Source organism: Ursus arctos, unplaced genomic scaffold, assembly GCF_023065955.2.
Source record: "Ursus arctos isolate Adak ecotype North America unplaced genomic scaffold, UrsArc2.0 scaffold_2, whole genome shotgun sequence".
Classification (NCBI taxonomy): Eukaryota; Metazoa; Chordata; class Mammalia; order Carnivora; family Ursidae; genus Ursus; species Ursus arctos.
Window position 1 is genome coordinate 13,378,249 of NW_026622874.1, and position 14,229 is coordinate 13,392,477.

General features: G+C 36.8%; 1 protein-coding gene across 6 annotated transcripts in view; it reads left to right on the forward strand.

Annotated features, from left to right (window-relative positions):
- DNM3 (dynamin 3) overlaps nucleotides 1–14,229 on the forward strand; it is a 524,278-nt gene that overhangs the window by 372,423 nt on the left and 137,626 nt on the right. For all 6 annotated transcript variants that reach the window (XM_026509365.4, XM_026509361.4, XM_048225441.2 and 3 more), the window contains one exon: nucleotides 1,382–1,491. In XM_026509365.4, coding sequence (XP_026365150.1) covers nucleotides 1,382–1,491 — 110 coding nt within the window. The remainder of the gene's footprint in view (nucleotides 1–1,381; nucleotides 1,492–14,229) is intronic.

Sequence of the window (14,229 nt, forward strand, 5' to 3'; positions counted from 1 at the left end):
GCTTCTTTGATGACCTTGTCTGCCAGGACAGCCATTTTGTTCTCTAACCAACTTCCTTCAACTGATTTAGTCCTCTATTTCTCTGTGCTTCCCTATTCTGATGTGTTCTGACCAACTTTTCTCTAATTAATTTAGGACTAAGAAGTGGCAAAGCCAGTGATTCGCTGGGCAATAACTCTCTATGGGGTCTGCAGACATGGCCCCCACAAGCTGGCTAGGGCGAACACGCATGCCCCCCCCCCCCCCACACACACAAAGAGTTCTCCGCACTACTGAGCCTAGTGCTGTAGGGGCTTTAGGAACAAAAAGTCTTATGTTAACATGTCTGTACAGTGCATGCATTTTTCGACAGGAAATACAGTAATAGTAGTTTATTAAAAGTCATGGCTAAGTCTCTGTACTTCCCTCCTCTGGAGTCTGGTCCTGCTTTTTCTCAGGACCTATATCTAGAGATATAGGCTGGGACCAAACACAGGGTACTGTTGAACAAGGACTGTGCTAAAATGCCCCTGATAATAGATATTGACTAGGTTTCTTAAGCTGAGTTTCTGATTCTCTCCTATTAGACTGATTGTTAGGTATTTATACATATGATACTATTGACCCAGGGCCAATCCCTAATAGTAAATGTTTCCAATGATTCTCTGGCATCCAGTGTTTCACTAAGACCAGTTTAGTCCCATTTGCAGACCTCCCTCCCCAGTTTCCATTTTCTTCCAAAAGAATTGTTAATTTTAAAAGAGAATTCATTCTAGTCAATATCAGTCTACTTCTAATGGGTTCTTTTTTTCTCAAAGAGCTCAACAATGGAATCATTTTTTTTCTGGTCCCACGTTTTATTCTAGACCCAAGTGAAGGAAGTATTTTGCTGTGCTTTCTCCTGGTTTATGGGGGGTATTTCCTACTGGGGTCCTGTGCTTCCAGGCTCCCGCCAGCACTGGCTATCAAAACTGCTTAGGCTGCAAATAAAATATGAAATGAAATCCATCTGGCATTTCTCATTGAATTAGGACCAGAACATTTTTGTTAAATATTAACAGATGGCTAAATTCTTAATATCAAACTAACATTTTAAAACATCTAAGGGGACCCACATGAGGAAGAAAGGATAGAGGACCATGTGTTCTCTCTATCGCTGAGCCCTTCCTTCCTCCACACTTTTCCTCCCCTCATCCTTCCGACCCATGTGTTGAGAATCACTGGAGTCTCTTTTCTCAGATAGCTTTTATTCATTGGTAGCTGGTAACAAAATAGTGCATGATGGTATCAAAATATTGTAATCAAATGTTGGCCAACTCAGGTGATGTGTTGCCATTGGCAGGCTTCAAGATCTTTTATTAAAGCCAATTTTCTCTCCCTCTCTCTCTTTCTTTCTCGATAGGAAAAAGAAAAGAAGTATATGCTGCCCTTGGACAACCTGAAAGTTCGAGATGTGGAAAAGAGCTTTATGTCTAGCAAGCACATCTTTGCACTTTTTAATACAGAGCAAAGGTAAGAAAATGAAGCAGCTTCTGTCTTCAGATATTTTTTACTTGAATTTCTGTGTGATCTAGAGATCATCATATTTACAAGAGTTCCTTTGGTCCCACCTTGGAATTTGCTAACTCTGTAGTTTTCCTTTCCTTTAGCGTGTATGTTTAGCTTTCACCATAGGTTATGGGTTCAAAAGATTAAAACTTAGAATAAGAAGGATCTTCAAGTGTTTATTAATTATTCCTTGCTCTTCAAGCAGGCACCCAAATCATGCTGCTTTCCTTCTTAAAGTACATTTTATTATTTTAAAGTCTTTCTTGTCCTGAATTTATTATGTGCATACTTACAAATTACTGTTACAATTTTTAATAGTATCTGTCCAGCATGGATGGATATTGCCCAAGACCTTCTTATATATATATTAGGATGGCATTTTTGCATTGGCGAATAGAATTATTCACTTAATGTGAATACAAATATGTAGTACTTCACAGTTTTTCAAAGCATTATGCTCAGTCATTTTTTAATCAGTTTCCCATGAGGTTGAAAGATAGCGTAGCGTGGTGACCATTTTGTAGATTAGAACTATAGATCAGAGAGGTTAACTGACTTTCTTCAGATCCTAACATTAGTACATGAGAAAGCTTCCAACTGAGTCAGGACTTCTGGGTCTAAGTCCACTTTTCCTTCCACCTGTTTCTGGTCTGGTTTTGTTGCTGTTGGTTGGTTGGTTGTTTTCCTGCCCCTCAGCTACAACATCAAAACTTAATTTGGGGCTGATTATCATGGAGTGCAATAGTTACTTACTGAAGTCAAGCAGTAAAATTAAATAAACGAATGGAGAGGTGAAAAGGATGGCATAGAGATATGTCAGAGTGTTAACAACGAGGCGAGGATAAGAAGATCTTTTCCAAATGGAAATGTTCTAGGAAGAAGCTAATTAATTTCTGTGAGTCAGTTATTAAGAGACTGAGTCATTAGGTGGCAGGGTCTAATTTTAACTCATCTCTTCAGGCCTTTTATCTTTATTTAGCAATGAATGAAGTTCCTTGATTAGGTTCAGTGACCAGCCCAGGGTCAATCACACAGTAAGTTAAAATAGCGAAAGAAGCCTTCTTCCTACATTCCCAGTCAGTTGCTCAGAGTGACTCATTATACAGAAATACTTAGAAAAACCACAAGAGCAAATCATTTAAAGAATCAAGGGGAAAAAAAATTAAATATAATTCCCCTACCAAACACTGAGATGGGAGTTTTTAAAGACTTAGTATTGTTTGAGAGTAGCTTATGAAAAAAAACACTATGATGATAAAGAATAAAAAGATTTCCTGGAGAGAGCAGTAGTGTGTCCTCATACTAGGGCCAGACTTAGGACTGTTTACATACTTTCCTCAAAGCAGTGGGTAATTGGGAGGTCCCGAAGGAATCTTCACAGATGTGCTCAGCCTTCCTGCCCGGATGCAGAGTTGGAAGTGTGACTACTAAATAAGACGTTGATTTGAGTTCTTGGTCAACCTGAAAAGTGCAGGTTATAAAAGGGCTTGGACCAAAATTTAAAACACCAGACAGTGGTAGAGTATCTTTTTAGATGAAATATAACTGTGGGTTTGTAAGAGAGCAAAAGATACCAAAATAAGAGAAGTCTGGACTTCTAAAATTCTAGGTAGGTATTCTGGAATCCTTGAGTTCTCAGAAGGTAGTGAACTCTTAACCACTTCTCAGAGACCTCGTGAGTACAAGGAGGTCACATCCATAGGCATATTTGCCTTTTCCTCTGAAATCTTGATTATTTTCAATTATTTTTGTACTGGTTAGGACTTCCAGTACAATGTTGAATACAATTGGGCATCCTTGTTTTGTTTTTTATTTTAAGGAGAATTATTTCATAATTTTATAATTAAGTACTTTCTGATAGGTAACTGATATCAGGTAAAGAAGACCCCTTGTGTTCCTAGTTGCTAAGTTTTCTGTTTCTCATGAGTGGATGTTGAATTTTATCAAGTGCTTTTTCTGTCCCTACAGAAATTGTATAATTTTCTTCTTTAATCTGTTCATGTAGTGAAATAGATAAATAGACCTTCTAATGTTAAACCATCCTGATCTCCTGGGATTAAACTAAGTCATGATGCAGTATTATTTATTATGCATTCCTGGCTTGTTTGCTAAGAATTTGCTTAGACTTTAACATCTATGGTTATAAGTGAGATTGGCCCATAAATGTCCTTTTTTGTGTTGACCCTCTTGGTTTTCATATATTTCTGTTAGCTTTATAATTGAAGTGGGGATAAGTCCTTATTATTCTTTGGAACACTTTGTATAAGATAGGGATTAACTGTTAATTGATTATTTGGTAGAACTCACCCATAAAGTCATCTGGCTCTGTTTGGCAGTTTTGGTAAGTAAACTTTTAGCTAGTAATTTAATGTATTTAATAATCATAGGTTTGTTGGGTTTTCTATTTTTATCATGGGTCATTTTGGATAAATTATATTTTTCTAGCAAATTGTCCATTCTATTCATTTTTAAGTATATTAGTATCAAGTATTTCTTAATGTTCTGTTTTTTCAAAATCTTGCTGTATCTGAAATTTGAATATTAGAAATAAAAATTTCTAATATTAAACCTTATCTTTTTTTAACATAATTATTCTTGCCAGACTTCTCTATTTTCAAAGAAACAGGTTTTGACTTTTTGATCCTTTTTTGTGTATATTTTTTTCTATTTCAATAATCTCTGATCTTTTCTTCAATATTTTCTTCCTTGTATTTTCTTTGTATTTATTTTGGAGGTCTTTTTTCCTCACTTCTTAATTTAGACGTGTAGCTCATCAATTTTTGTCCTTTCTTTTTCTTATACATGCATATAAATTTATAGATTTCCCTGTAGGTAGTCTTGAAATATACTTTTGTTATCATGAAGTTCTGTTTTCTTCAATCTTCTGTTTCTATAATCTTTATTATGATTTCTTCTGTGGGTCATTTAGAACTATGTTTTGCATTTTTTGGTGCATGGACTTTTATTGGTTTGTTGTTGATTTCTAACTTAATTGTATTGTGGTCAAAGAATACAGTCTAGACATGGTGAATTTTCATAGATATTCTATGTGTGCTTGAGAAGAATGTATTGATTTGGGAGTGTGCGGTTCCATGAGAGTCCATTGGATTTTGCTTGTTCATTGCATTACTCAGGCTCTATAGTTATTATCTTTTTTTCATATTATTTAATTCAAACACTCAGCAAGTTTATATCAGGCAGCCATTATGTGCCGGGCAATGCTCTATGTACTTAAAATACACTTGTGAATAAAACAGACAAAAAAGATGATACATTTTAGATTATGTTCCAAAGAGGGGTTTCGGGGGTGCCTGGGTGGCACAGTCGTTAAGCGTCTGCCTTTGGCTCAGGGCGTGATCCCAGTGTTCTGGGATCGAGACCCATGTCAGGCTCTTCCGCTGGGAGCCTGTTTCTTCCTCTCCCACTCCCCCTGCTTGTGTTCCCTCTCTGGCTGGCTGTCTCTCTCTGTTAAATAAATAAAATCTTTAAAAAATTAAAAAAAAAAAAAAAAACAAAGAGGGGTTTTGGTAGGGAGACAGGTAAAAGCCATAAAGAATCTCACTTTATCAGAGGGGTATTAAAACCTCACTTTGTGATTATGAGCTCAATTATTAATATTTGCTTTATGTATTTTTTTTTAAAGATTTTATTTTTTTATTCGACAGAGATAGAAACAGCCAGCGAGAGAGGGAACACAAGCAGGGCGAATAGGAGAGGAAGAAGCAGGCTGATAGCAGAAGAGCCTGATGTGGGGCTTGATCCCAGATCGCCGGGATCACGCCCTGAGCCGAAGGCAGACGCTTAACCGCTGTGCCACCCAGGCGCCCCTGCTTTATGTATTTTGAGGCCAATACATGTTATTAGATTCTTGCAAGTTTAGCATTGTTGTATCTTCCTGGAGATAGATAGATAGATAGATAGATAGATAGATAGATAGATAGATAGATAGATATAATATATATATAATTTTGTGGCAACCCTCTTTATTCCTAACAGTGCTCTTTGCCTTAAAATTTATTTTGTCTGTTCTTAATGTAACTATAACCTTTCTTTTAGTTAATATTTGCTTGGCTTTTTTACCTTTTTTGCCATCAACCATTTTTTTTTAAGACTATTTGAGAGAGAGAGAGTGGGTGGGGGTTGCAAAGAGAGAGAGAGAATCTCAGGCAGACTCCCCGCTGAGTGCAGAGCCTGACATGGGGCTGGAACTCCTGACTGAGATCACAACCTGAGCCAAAACGAAGAGTCTGACACTCAACCATCTAAGCCACTGAGGCGCCCCAACCATTTTGTATTTTTATTAAGTGTTTCTCTTACACTGCATGAATCTGGATTTATTTGTTTTTAATCTAATGTGAGTCCTTTTTCTTTTAGCTAGTGAGTTTAGTCCATTTATATCTTTATAACTGATTTATTGAGCTTATTTTAGTCTTTCTCTTATCCTGCCTTTTCTATACTTGTTTTCTACCCTCCCCACTTCTTTCCTGACTTTTTAAAATTCAAGTTAATTTCTTTTTCTCCTTATATACTTTAGAAGTTATATTCTTAATTTTTATTCTCTTAGAAGTTATACACCTTATTTTTATTCTTTTCAATTACTCATTTTTGACTTAAAGTTTGAAGTTAGTCTTTCTACTCTTTTCCCAAAATGACCTTGAAACACTTTAACTCCACTGACTCTCCTGATTTCCGTATTGTTGTTACCCAGTATTTGAGTTCCATCTTACTTTCTTACCACCTTTTCCAAATAGGTTCACACAGGCAATGTTTGTTTAAATTTATTGGCATAATTGTCAATTTCTTTGTTCACTTTTCCTCTTGCGTCCCAGTGTTTAATTTTGGTTCATTCTCCTTCGCACTAAAGCATGGCTTTTAGAAATCCTTTCAGTGGGCACTACTTGGTTGTAACTCTCAGTTTGGTGTTGTTTTCCTGAAATGTTTTTATTTTGCTGTCATTTTTTAAATAATCCTTCAGTGGAATATTAAATTATATATTGGTGGCTCTTTTATCTCATAACTTTGAAGTCATTATTCTCCTATATTCTGGCTTCAACTTTTAAGAAATCATCTAATTGTTGCTTCTTTTTAAAGTTAATCTGTATTTTCTCACTGGGTGATTTCAATATCTCTTTTGCCTTTGGTATACTGAAGTTTTAAAAAGATGTGTTTATATATGTTTTGCTTTGTATCTCCTGCTTGGGATTCGTTGTGTTTCCTAAGCCTGAGGATTTATAATTTTCATAAAGTATGAGAAACTGTATATTATTATCTCTTTGACTTTTGTCTCTTCTCTTTTCTTTTTTGCTTTTCCCAGAATACCTATTAGACACATAGTAAACCACTTTATCCTGTTCTATGTTTAACTCTCTTATACATATATGTCTCTTTGTGCCTCATTTTGGGTCATTTCTTTAGTGCTATTTTCCAGTTTGCTGGTACCTCTTCATCTATGACCAGGCAAAACAAACTTGCCTGTTGTCTTTCTTTCTTTGCTAGTGGACAGATTTTTTTTTTTCCCTCAATCCATGCTTTTTCTGAGGATGTGGCCATTGGAGAGTGCTGGCTGTCACATAAGTCCCAAGATCTTGTTTCCTATTCTTTTGGACTACTATAATCCAAGCCTTTTGGTTACTGAAACTGATATCCAGTCAAAAATGACAGTCTTTGTTTGTTTGTTTACTCTTAAAGATCTGTTTCATTTCAGAAAGAGGTCAGGCATTTAAAATAAAGTTTTCCAGCAATTCTAGACTTCTTGTAGGAAAATGTTTTTAAATTTTTTATTCTGTCCGTTTGGTTAAAATGAAATAGCCTTTCATTAGCATTACATTGTTGAAACACAAAACTATGTTCCTGACTTCCTCCAGAAGTGAAGATTATGATGAAAGGGTACCTGGAAGGATAGCCTGGGGGTTCTCTGTGTTTACAAACACGAATGTTTGGGGCACCTGGCTGGCTCAGTTGGTAGAGCATGCGACTCTTGATCTCAGTGTTGTGAGTTGGAACCCCACATTGGGTGTAGAGATTACTTTAAAAGTAATAAAATCTTTAAAAAAACAAACAAAAACATAATGTTTTACAAACCAATTAGAGAAAAACAGCTATAAATTTTCCTGTTCTCCTATTTATTCTCTCAGCAAAAAATATTTATTCTGTTATTTACTCCAAAGTATTTATTAGGGATTTCTGCATTAGCAGTTTGCATGTCGATATTGGTAAATAAAATACAAGATGGATCTTATTTTGCATGACACTTGTAATCACCAGTGAGTGCCATACAGGATTCATTTTTCACTAATCTTAAGACAGAAAATTTAAGAATCAATGAAGAGGTTTAAAAAAAAAGAGAAAATGTCATCTAGTTAAGAGACTATTATACATGAAACAAATGGGTTATAGTGTGTAAGATAACATTTAACCAATCTATGGTAGCGTATTGCATTCTAGTGCTTAAGTCCCATAAGCAGTCATTAGTAGCATGGAAGGTGACTCCTTTTTGGTCTTGGCATGAATTGATGGAGAGGAGATTGAAGGAATTTCCCAAAGAGGAAATAGTATTAGTCAAAGCAAATGGGTTGAGAAATGTTGGGTAATCTGTTGCCAACCTGTTCTGGATGAGAAGAAGCTAATTTTAAAGGCAAGATGAGCCTTAGTTAAAAAAATAAATTTAAAAAATTCTTTTTTTTTCCCCTGGGATTTATTGAACTGGACTTACCCTTATAAGTTTATGTATTTTACTATTCTGTGTAGAGGGAAAAACCTGCATCTCTCAAAAACCCATATGGTTAGCATAATTCTATTAGCTATACTTAAATGATGGTCTTTTCACCACTTACGTTGATTCTAAGGCTACATTCCTAGTTTTTTCTTTTTTCTGAGACAAGATCTTATAAGAAAAGTTATTTTCTTGCCTTCAGTAATTTATCCATTTCAGAAGAGACACAGAAGAGATTTTAGAAGAGAGTTTGTAAGTGCTTCTGTTGATGAGTATGCTTCATCCCTGTCTTCCACTGCAGTGTTTTGGGTCGAAATAGTTAACCATTCAGCAGACCCATGGGAGATGCCTTGGGTTGGGGCTAAGAGTTCCTGTGTGAACACTGGGGTTGTCACCAATGTAACTGTAAAATGTCATGGCTTTCCAGGGTTCTCTGAGACCTTAGAGATAATTTTGTCTGTCCTCCTCATCTCACTGGTTAAAGAGTTGACACCTATAACAGTTAAATTCCTTCCCCATGTCACAAAAGCAGTTAATGACAGAGACAAAACTGGAACCCAGGCCAATGTCTCCTGACCTACCCAGTGCTCTTTCTGATGGTAGCACATTTTTGATATTGACTATGGAACAGGAATTCCACCTAATATTTTAATTGGAACTGTTCCCAAAAGAGCAGTGAGGAAGAGATTTTTAATTTCTTGTGGAGGTGTTTCACTTTGTTCTTAGGTCCTACCAATTTCCGTGGAATGCTTTCAGTCTCCTTTGCAAAGCCTGACATAGAACTGACCAGTACCCTTGCTACAGTTTTTTGAAAAACTTTATTAGTCATTGCCACTTGCACCACAGCATTATTCCTAAGAGCTCATACAGTTGCTATTTCAACTTTCCACTATAAAGTTTAAAAGTTATTCTGTAATCCCCAATCATCAGGTGTGTGAGAATTGATACATTTAACATCCTTCTTTAAAAAGCCTTCAGTGTCCTGGTGAATTAATATGATCTTTATGAGTCTGGTGACCAGATTTTTGAGCCATTCTAAACAGTGTTTTAGTGCTAAGATTTTTATAAATGGAAGGAATTGTTACTGGTTGCAGTGACTTCAGCGCTAGAGGAGAGTGAATTTGACACCTAGACTGATTTAGCCTACAAAAACTCCAGGTAAGAGTATGCATCCCCCAGCTCTCCTCTGGGGCTTCCAAAGAGCATATCCTAGATACCTGGGGAGACTGATAAATTGGAATACTTTGTCCTCACATTCATTGCATCACCAAATCGTTTTGAAATCTAAGTTAAAAGATTCCTAACCTTCTCTGTGGCAGGATCTAAACGAAGATTGGAATGTTCCCCCAGGTTTTTGTTCCATTTGATTTTGTTAGAAATGCCATGTTTTCTCTGGTAGAAGCCTGTCTAGATAATGGCTTCACTGTGCTGGTCTTTGCTCTCCCCAGGCAGGCTTTCGCTTTTAAGGTCATGCTAAGGCCCATTTGGTCCAAGGTATGTCAGTTCTGGTAACCAGCAGAGATCTGTGTCTGTCCAGGGGGTTTGTAGGGCAGCCACATGGTATTTTCTGAGTACCCCTTGGGGTTGTCCCGCTCTGTTTTCTTTTAAAATAAGGTGTATTTTTCCTTGATGCTGCTTTGTAGCTTCCATTCAGGATATGGTTTATCAACATTGCCAAGTGTTTCAATTCACCTCCTCCCCCCTGTTCCTACAGAAAGTGATTTTAGGATGTTTCACTACTCCACTTAGTCCCCAGCACATTGCCGACACTCAATAAATGTCAAATAATGCCGTGCTATACCTAGTGTATACACTTTAGGCATTCTGAAAAGAATGGCTCTTTATTCTCATTGTTGAGTGGTATATTTTTCCACTTGTTAGCTGGAAAGGAATTGGAGTCAGGTTTTCCATTTATATACCTTTATGGCTATGTTTCTATATTAAGACACGCTTGGAGTTTAAGTTGTTTGAAAAAGTGCGTAATTAAACAAATATGTTGGGCGAAAGGTGGTATACAATGCCTTGTCTAGAAGGTCATGTCTCACTTGGATACGGTGTAGTGTCGAATCTATATTAAAAGGGAAGCAATTACTGTTCCATAAATAAGGATGGCAGAGGCTCAAATTTATTGGGAACTCAGTAGAGTAAAAACATGTAGTGTTTTATAATTGGAAATGAAATATTTGTAAGGAATACAATGCAATGAAGCTTGTGTTTGGGACATAAGCATGATACCTGGAGAAGTTCTTTTATTTCATTTTACCCCAGAGTTGCCAAAAGAATGTTTCAGACATTTCTTCTTGCCTCATAGAATACTGAGAACTGTTTCTCTTCTGAATACTCTGATTCAAGAAAATTTTTCTTTGTCAGATGAAGGTTCAGTTAGTTACTAACCAGTCTTCCAGTCCAAGCTGAGTAATGAAATGTGTGTTACCCTACATTTCCCTGTGGAGTGTGGATGGGTCGGTCATCTTTGTGTGCAGGGGTGTTTGTAATGCTCTCTAACTACAAGTACCTGGTAGATTGAAAAAAAATCAGTTTGACAATAAAAAATCTTTATCACTTTCAACTACCTTATCCAGTTTGTTGTATCCTCTCTGTAACTTCAGGTATGATATAGATGTTTGGTTTTCCCCAGACTCTATTCTTAGTATCAAAAGAATGCCACCAGATGTGGGACTAACTGAAGTCTGATGCATTGTCTTGAGGAGCACGTAAGCAAACTGGTATTCATCAGCTGTCAGGGGTATTGCTGTGAGAACACTTAATGTGCTTAAGTAATGGAATGTGCTAAGTCAACGTTTTAACACCTTGTACTACTTTCTAGTTTTAACACAAGGACAAATAAATAAATTAATTTAAATATAAGCATGTGACCGACATTTGTCTCCACTGCTGGACTAATTTCTATGAGGTGGCATTTGTCTTGTTCGTTGCCTTATCCCCGGGGCCTAACAGGGTGCCTGGTAATTGCGGGAGCTCAATAACATGAGGAAATGAATAAATGTATGGCTATTAAACTCTTCTTCCCTGTTATATAGAAAAGATATAAATAACGCCAATTGCCAATAAAAAGCATTCTGTAGGTAAGCTCTAGAAGCCTACAGCCTCAGATCTGGGTGGGCTGAAAATGGAAATATAAATGAAAACGTTTAGAGGAAATGAACACAAAAAGAAACCTTTCATTTAAAAAGTAAGAACCTGAGAATTTTCAGTTCTCTACAAACTGTATACATAAGTTTTGTTTGAATTTAGTCAAACAGAATTCCATGTCATTGTCCTGTAAGAAAAAAAAAATAGAGAATAGATGTTTTATTGTAAATTGTTTCTGTTCTCATGTTACCTTTATTATTCAAAAATGTTTTGTAGATATCTCCATTCAGCTTTCTAAATCTTCGCTTCTTTAGCTCAAGCAAAGTATTAACAAATTTCAGGTTTTCTGTTATATATAGAACTTTTGAAAGTAAGGAAGGTAGAGAGCCAGAAGACAGGCTTTTAGTTTTCTGTTGCTAAGTGTTTGGTCCTTCTTGGTTCTGCTAGAACTATTAGGCTCACATGGGTCAGACGACTTTTGCAGAGTTACTGATTGCAAGTTCACAATATGACAGTAATGTTTATTTCCCACTATAAATCTAAAAAGATAAACCCTGTGCTTTCCTTGTCCAGGAGTTGGATAGAAATTCATGTTTAGCAAGTCAATGAAAGGACACTTTATATCTTGAAGGCTGTTAAATATAAAATCTGTTTTTTCTGTCTGCTCTCTTCCTTCGTTCCAGTCTCTCACTGCAAAGATATTTGTTGTCATGTGGTTCTGATCCTGCATATTACAATAGTTTCCCAGCTCTCACTACTCTATCTTTCCCCTTGTTGAGTGTCTCTCTGGTTGTGAAATAGCATCATTAGGAAACCCTAGGTACATCAGAGAGGAGGGGTGGAAATGTTTTCAAAGGGGGCGTCTGGGGAGAGATGGATCAGAGAGCTAAAATTGTCTGCCCATTTGATTTTATTCGCCAGCTACACCAAGACAAAAATCAAATATGATTTGGTAATATTTTTGTGAACTAAGTCTGTGACAATTGATTTCACAGCTAAGATAAATTCTCATGAAAGCCAACATAATTGCTTGGGTATGAAATGTCTGTGGCTTGAAGCAATCAATTTAAATTCTTCTCTTATTGGTTTTCAGATTAAACTCTGAAGGGAAATAGGAGTATGATGCCCTACTTGGATGACTGTTTCTGCCTTTTCTGAGGGAGAAAAATAGCAAGTTGGTGCTTTTTAGCTTTTTCAAACGTCACTAAAAGGCTTTGCAGAAATTCTTCATGCTTAAAACACCTGTGTGTAATCCATATCCATTTTTCTAGGGGAATTAGACTTAGTGCTCCCTTTGAGTCTTTCAAACAAAGGGACTGATAGGATAGAATCAGCAACTTCAGTTCAGTTCCTTTCTTCCCAAGGATTTAGAGTGGGGTTGTACTTTAAGCCATTAGCAGCGCCAGCAGGGATTTTGGTCAGTGTTTGAGGCATTCTTGTTCAGGAGGTTCGTGTCCAAGGGCAGTCTTGATGAATGAGCCCAATACGGCTGTGTAAAGTTCAAGAACAAAAAGAAATTTTGTCCTTCACAGCAAGTTTACTTTTCTTCTAGGATTTCAGAACAAATACATTGCCCGCTCCCCACCTACTTCCTGGAATGACTGTTTGCTGATGGGCAATCCCATCCCCCCACTGCCCCTTCAGACAAACACTGTGGCTTGGGACAGCCTCCATTTGGGGACCATAAAAGGGCCCCAGCTGTGTTCATTAATGATAGGGAACAATCACTAGTTGCAAACATGCTACAGAAAAATACATGCTCTGTTCTACCATTCGGTCTTTAAATGAGACGCTGTAGTGGTTAAGTTGCAAGACAAAGTCTGACAGGTCATCATTAAAAGAGACTAGTACAGATGATCCAATATTTTTAAACATGTGCTTGTGTATAAATAGAATTGTATTACTAGTTTTTGTTTAAAAATTAGCTTTTCTTTTTGAAAACTAATTCGTCATTCTAAAGAACTGTATTCAAGATATTGACTGGCTTGTCTCAGGCTTTTAAAGAATGGGTTTACATTTTGGTTATGTGTGGTAAGGATAAAATGAAAGTGAGTTGTGTGCTACGGCTTCAGTGGTGTGGTAGTGATTTTGTGACAGCATAGCCCCCTCCCCCGCCAAGCCAGCAGGGAGATAGCCAAGAGTTCAGGTATTTCAGTCAGCAACCTGCTGGGAAGAGCTCTTAAGAAATGAATTAAACGGGTGTGAAAATTTCCCTAGCTGGGTCTAGCCTGAAGGAAATTTCTAAACACCTAAATTTCAGTTGGCAGTCCTAGAGGCCTCCCAAGAACAAAAATAAAGAAAACTAAGGGCACGTTTTACTGACTATTGGAATAATCAGGTTTTTAGAGATGACTTATAGAATATTGTAAAAAAATCTGCATGTTGACCAAAAAAACTCTACATGAAATAGGATAAATTGAAAAAGTCCAAAGAGGGTTATTATTCAAATCTGTTGCTGTTTAAATCCAGTTATACTGAACAATGTATCCATGACACTCTCTGGCAGACACAGTGTTTCCCATTATTACCAGTGTAACCATGTACTATGTTGATTTATTACTAAAGCAGTAACACCTTGCCTAGGACTTGCTGAGTTTGGGGGGGTGGGGAAGCCTTTAAATAAAAGTAACACACAGATATACGAACCTTTAAGATCACTGAACTCCCTCAAATCGTTCGGTCAAGAATATTAATTATAAGCCTGGCTTTTTACAGTATCAATTTACAAATCAGGAATCTTTTGGGGACCCAACATTGCATGTGTGATCTATTTTTATTTTTCCGTAGTTGATCTGCTGTGCAACCGGCTTACCCATTAAAGAATGTCCTTAGTGACTATACCTACTGAGAGAAAATATTACGAAGGTTTTAATTATATACCTTGTATATAAATTATA